The sequence below is a fragment of the Rutidosis leptorrhynchoides genome, chromosome 8, assembly GCF_046630445.1.
Source record: "Rutidosis leptorrhynchoides isolate AG116_Rl617_1_P2 chromosome 8, CSIRO_AGI_Rlap_v1, whole genome shotgun sequence".
Classification (NCBI taxonomy): Eukaryota; Viridiplantae; Streptophyta; class Magnoliopsida; order Asterales; family Asteraceae; genus Rutidosis; species Rutidosis leptorrhynchoides.
Genome location: NC_092340.1, coordinates 311,420,135 through 311,427,000, shown reverse-complemented (window position 1 = coordinate 311,427,000; position 6,866 = coordinate 311,420,135). Strand labels below are relative to the sequence as shown.

At 35.7% G+C, this 6,866-nt stretch overlaps 1 protein-coding gene across 1 annotated transcript; it reads left to right on the top strand.

The window, feature by feature from the left end:
- The first annotated feature begins 501 nt into the window (after positions 1-501).
- Positions 502-6,036, top strand: LOC139863044 (protein INCREASED PETAL GROWTH ANISOTROPY 1). Its single transcript, XM_071851691.1, has 6 exons — positions 502-1,671; positions 2,505-2,636; positions 2,726-2,907; positions 3,141-3,252; positions 5,543-5,674; positions 5,776-6,036. Exons 1-6 carry the CDS (start codon positions 502-504, stop codon positions 5,902-5,904), a joined length of 1,857 nt encoding a protein of 618 aa, XP_071707792.1. The 3' UTR covers positions 5,905-6,036.
- The last annotated feature ends 830 nt before the right edge of the window (positions 6,037-6,866 follow it).

Here is a 6,866-nt window from a genome sequence, read left to right as displayed (position 1 = left end):
GTTGGTGAAAGTAAGGTGTAAAATTTGAAAGTGGACAAAAAGTACAAGTGACAGTAATTTTTGTTAAATTGTGTGTATTCTGTCTATGAACTATTAAATTGGAACGAAGAGAGTAATTAATATTGTTAACACTTAATTACTTAATTAATATTATTAAAAAAGGAAAGTAAGAAAAGTAAATAAGACAACAATTTATCCTTCAAATCTATGGAGTAATTTCAAAATATGTTTGGCGCGTAGCATTTACTACACCACTACCTAAGTTTAATTCCCATTATTAAAATCTCCCCAAACATTTCAAAACCAAGAACCTACAGAAGACCGTTCCTCGTTATTCGTGTCCTCCTTTTACTTTATTTATTTTTCTCTCACTTAAAAAAAAAAGAACACATACACTTTGTCCATCTCTATCACTCTCCCAGTCTCACAGGCAACTCTAACAACGACCTTTGTGGCAAACCATACCCATAATGAACAACACCTAATCTTACCAATCATCAGATGGTCACCGGAAAAGTCAAACAAGCAATGGGTTTACAAAAATCACCTGCAAATCCCAAACCAGAACCCAAACACCAACACCAACACCAATCACAACGTCATCAATCACCTTTACATTCAAGTGGCGGAAGTGGAAAATTACCACAAAAAAATGCAATGTTTTCTAAATCATTTGGTGTATTCTCCAAATCATCATCACAAGTCCAGCCTAAACCGCCAGACGTGGCGGAACTTCTACTTTTAGTAGAAGGTTTACGAGAACGAGAATCACGACTACGTACACAACTCCTTGAGCAGAAACTGCTCAAGGAGTCTGTCGCGATTCTCCCTGTTCTCGAACAAGAGATCTCCAAAAAAGATTTAGAAATCAATCAATCAAAAAATAAAATCGAGTGTCTAGAAACCGAAAATGAGAGGCTAAGGCAAGAAGTGGAGATGCTACATTTACAACTTACGGAACAAAAACAAGAGTTTGAAAAGCGAATTGAGGATTATTCATCACGAAAGTTTCATCAGTATCAGCAATTGATCGATATTTCGGGGAAATCGAGTATGATTAAGAACTTAAAACGCGGGCATACATTCGCGAATGCTTCAATTAGGAATAATAATACGAGCAATGATAGTAATCAGTGTTATACAGAGTCGAATTCGAAGGAATCGATATTAGTAGAAATCGACAATTTACCGAGGCTTTCGAGATGCGATTCGTTAGATATGAGTTCCGATTCCGTTATCGAGATTCGGTCACGTGTTCCTAGGGTTCCAAAACCGCCACCACGCCCTTCGTTATCGTTATCGTCATCGTGTTCGTCTACGAGCTCGTTAAGCAGCTCGGCCGAGCGAGCATTGACGGAGCAACAGATTCCGGCGCCGGCGCTGGTGAGTAAACCAGTTCCGCCACCACCGCCGCCGCCGCCGAGGAAGATAAAGTCTGCAGATCCGTCGCCGCCGCCGCCGCCACCGGCGCCGCCGGTGACGACTAGTGTAAAGACTTTTCCGGCGAAGGTGACGAGAGTACCTGAGGTGGTTGAGTTTTATCATTCATTAATGCGGAGAGAATCTCGCCGAGAATCGTGTAACGGAGGTGCGTCGGCGGATGTTCCGTCGACGGCGAATACACGTGATATGATCGGAGAAATCGAGAACCGGTCTTCGCATTTGCTTGCGGTAAGTGGTTTAATTACTTTTTTGCCCCTCAAACGGTCCTCAGCTACCATTATTTATTATTTCGAAATAAATGATTCCTGTAAGGGATGATTCTCACACACACTTTTTTGATACTCACACACCTATTTTAACCTTTTATTCTTCTAATAATACTCAATTGGTGTGTGAGGATCAAAAAAGTATGTGTGAGAATCATCACCCTTACTGTAAAGACAAGACTGTTCGGATTTTTGAAATCAAAATTGTGAGGTAGCAAAGGGTAGCATAGACATTTCACATTATGTAACTTTTGCTGAATCCTTTTAGGGTTATTAGGTTTCTACTGTAGTATTTTAGGATGTGTATCATTTCAGGTTAAAAAGAGTACCGTAAGACCGTCTCTAAAGGAGTGTCACCCCTGTAGCGTTATTGCGGTCATTTTCTTTTGTGCCAATTGACGCTTTTAACCCGCTGTTAGATACTGATGGAAAAGTTTAGAAGTTAGTTTTCTTTACATCCAATCACAAATTGACACCTCATTTCTTTTTTCTCACCCTACTTCCACTACTCCACCATAGGCTTAATGGTGGTCTAACAACTTGTACATTACCTAGAAAATGATACTTACCATCCACAAGAAATTTTATTTTGGATGAAGTTAACATTTCTGGATTGTAAACAGTTACTATTATAGATCATTTACCATAATACTATATTGGACATTGTATTAGACTTTCCAGTTTTAACTAGAGAAAAGGAACAATATTTGTTTCATTTACAGATAATGTGATGCTTCTTGTTATTTTGTTTAGGTCATTTTTTAATTATTTGTTTTGGTGATTAATTCATTACAGATAAAAACAGATGTGGAAACACAAGGTGATTTCATAAGGTTTCTGATCAAGGAAGTTGAGAATGCAGCATTTACAGATATTGAAGATGTTGTGCCCTTTGTTAAATGGCTTGATGATGAACTCTCTTACCTGGTGATCATCATAATTTAGCTCATATAATATCTCATAATTCAAATTGGATGATCTCATGATCTAATACTGTTTTCTTGTATTGGATTCAGGTTGATGAGAGGGCAGTTCTTAAACACTTTGAATGGCCAGAACATAAAGCCGATGCATTGAGAGAAGCTGCATTCGGTTATTCCGATCTAAAGAAGCTAGAATCAGAGGTGTCATCTTTTCGTGATGATCCTCGCCAGCCCTGTGCTCCCGCTCTCAAGAAAATGCAAGGATTGTTTGAAAAGTATGAATTTTTTTTAGGATCTTTCTAACAACATGCCTAAAGTTGTCGTTAAGGTGCATAAAATGTTTATAAAAAAGAATAACCGTCAATCAAAAGTCAATAATAACTGTAGTGTACTATGCACGTTAACAACCAAGGCCGTCATTAGAAAAAATCAATCGTTATATTTGTTAAAACTTGTTTAATATGTATTTGTAATTTTTTATCATGCTGATTAATTTGGTGTCAAACAGATTAGAGCATGGAGTGTATAATTTATCACGAATGCGAGAATCGGCTTCAACACGCTACAAAGTATTTCAAATTCCAATGGGCTGGATGCAAGAATCAGGATTTGTAACTCAGGTAGTTCTTTCTTGTTTTTAAAACTCCTTTATAAGTAGACATAAATGGGCAATTAGTACAAAACTTTTGTTCGAAATAAGTAACGTATCTAACGTTTTCGCCCGGTCCACTACAAGAAACACACCTTACGCTTTATAGCCAACTGTTGTGGTCCATAAACAGTTAATGGCGTCGGTAGTGGTCATACTATACGGTGTCTATCTTACCCCCTAATAAATTTGTACATGTGACAATCTTTACCCAATTTTTTAAATAAATGTGTCTATTGAAGGTATAGTTGTCTTGTCTCTAGCATGAATATAACACAACTATAGATGAAATAAAACAGTTAATGGCGTCGGTAGTGGTCATACTATACGGTGTCTATCTTACCCCCTAATAAATTTGTACATGTGATAATCTTTACCCAATTTTTTAAATAAATGTGTCTATTGAAGGTATAGTTGTCTTGTCTCTAGCATGAATATAACACAACTATAGATGAAATAAAACAATGCAAATGATTAAAGTTTAGCCCAAATCGTATTTCTTTTTTTGAGCATTAATAAATTAATGAATTCGCCTATATGGTCACCTCTAGTGAAATGGGTCCTCCTTATTTTACTACTAATGTCATAAATTAAAATTTAGACTAAAATGTCATAATCGTCCATGTGTTTGTCCATTTTTGCCCCTTTCATCCCCGTTTTTTAAAGACTGCAGTTTTCATCATTAACAGCGCAAATGTATCTCAATTTAGTCCTTCGTTAACAGATGGTTAAATAGGCCGTTAGTTTAGGCACGTGCATATCACATGAATATAAACCCTTATCTAATAATTCAGTTAATCTTCATTCTATACCCATATAAAACATCTTTAAATTAACCTTCGATCCTAAATCAGAATTATCGTGTATTGTATTTGTGGTAGTCCGTCGATTGTTCGTACTTCGTTGACATCAAATAATCCAGGTAGAAGGTTCTATTTCTGTGCTCGAAGTGGATTCTTTGATGTCAACGAATTACGAATAATCGACGGACTATAAACACAATACACAATCATTCTGAATTAGGATTGAAGGTTGATTTGGGGAAGTTATGTATGAGTATAGAACGAAGATTAAGGTGTTGTTTGTTTTTTAAGATGTTTTTGTCTGAAGATCTGCGGACCACGTCTGTAAAGAAGATGTGGTCTGAAGGTCTGTATGCTCAATAGTGAAGACTGTTTGTTTTTATGTCTGCAGAATAACTTAATTCTGTCTGCAGCACTTAGAAGCACATTTCCAAGTCTGCGAGATTGCAGACAGAATAAGACATTATTTTATCTTATGCCTTCAGAAAAACAAACAGTCTGCAGTGAAAACATCTGCGGGCGCGCAGACATAAGACATAATAAGGTCTGCAAACTGAAAAACAAACGACACCTAACTGAATTAGGGCTCCCTTTATCATACTAAGTATATATTAGATTGGGGTTTATATTCACATAATACGCACGAGCCTAAACTAAAGGCCAATTTAACCATCCGTTAACGCAAGGAATAAATTGGAACATATTTACGCTATTAAGGATGAAAACTTCAATTTTTGAAAAATAAGGGTAAAAATGTACAAATACAGAGTCCATTTTGATAATTTTGTCTAAAATTTAAAAAAGCATCTTAGGGTGTTGGTGGCCCCTAAATATGCTTTCATGTGCACATTTTCAAGAAAAAGAAACTTGTAACCATGGGGCTCGGTCTACCATTAGGCATTAAAACATAAAAAAATCAGAAAATTTATTTGTTTACAAAATGCCAAAATGAGTTGCAAAGATTTTGTTTACTTTACAAGGTCCCCTACCTACATGTACACATGTGAGAGTGAAACCCCACATTCAATCGGAAATTTATTTGCTTGGATTCTACAACGCTTTTTTAGGCAATTCCTTAAAGACTTGTACGTCATGAATCATAAGTTGTACATTACTTTGGAATTTTGATATAATTGAGTTTTTAAGAAAGTAGTTGGCCTTTCTTGAACATTGGTATTATTGATTGATAGTATTATGCATGTCAAACTTAGCTTTCTTTTAACAATTTCCATAAATTTTGGCTACCTACAATTTGTACATATTGTAAATCTAAAAATGTGAAACAGTGTTTGCAAAGGGCCTACCCTTGTTTTCTGTATTCATACTGTGTGGATTCTTTTGTTTGAATGTATTTGGCCATCATCTTATCATATATATGGTACTGTGTCCTTGTGATTCAATAATTCTTAATTGGATACAAATATATTTAAAACTTGTACAATTATTTCATACTTGTAGATTAAGCTTGCGTCGGTTAAATTAGCAATGAAGTACATGAGAAGAGTGTCTGCAGAACTCCAAACAGGTGGTGGTCCTGAAGAAGAAGAGTTGATAGTTCAAGGTGTACGTTTTGCATTCCGTGTACATCAGGTAAAAAGATCTCCTTTTGGATCAAAATATGAAATTGTGAATTAGTCAATTTGACCTCAAATGTCAAAATTTTGACTAATTGAATTTTGATAATTTGACAGTTTGCTGGAGGATTTGATGTTGAGACAATGAGGGCTTTCGAAGAACTACGTGATAAAGTGACAACATGCCATGAGCAGTGTCAAAGCCAACAACAGCAGAAACCGTTGTGCAAATCGACTGCTTGCTAAACATTATTTATCTGTTGCAAACTCAGCTTCAGCATTTGTTACTTATCAAGTTTTTTTTTGCTGTAAAGAAGGGACTCTTTTCGTGTTAATACAGTAGTGACCTTGTATTACCATATTCGCATTCATAATTATTCACGATTTAATATCATAATTTAGAGAATTGTTAAGTTGTTGATTGAGATTATAGAGATAAGGAGATTTAAGAGAGACGCTAGTAAATTTCATTTTGCCATGTTATATAGGAAAGATGACGAAGAATGGAAACTTGTTATAACATTGCTTAAAAATGAGACTTTTTTTTTTTAAAATGGTAATAATTTTAAACCAACTTTCAAAACTGGAAAAAATGAAAAATTCGTTGCAGAAATGGTAAAACTGAAGTTTGGAACCTCGGTTTTGCCATTTCCGAAGTTTCAAACTTCGGTTTTGTGTGGTCTGTCAGCAGAAACCCTAAACCGAAGTTTGGAACTTCGGTTTTGCAGGCTTTTCAGCAAAATCGAAGTTTCAAACTTCGGTTTTGCAGTCTGCATCGCCAGTCACAATTATGGACTGAAACCTGCAACCCTAGTCTCAATTATGGACTGAAACCTGCTAACCTATCATGTCAAAATCTGATTTATCATCTTTTTTCATTTATTTATATCACTCTTATCATGGACTGAAACACAAACATCACCAAGAACACAATTCAAGCATTTCAAAGTCAGTTTCAAACACCAACAACACAATTCAAACTAATCTTAATCAGTTTCATACATCAATAATTACAAAAATGTCTATAATTCGTCAATTCATGTTTCATTTTCTTTGGGGAGGGCAAATTTCATTCCAAAATAGTTGGCTTACTGGTGATAACACGACGATTAGAAGGAGTTTTGTGTTGACAACCAAGGTTAACTGTTACCTTTTACTATTCGGCAGCTTTTACTGAAACCGAAATTTAAAAGGTCGGTTTTCCAATT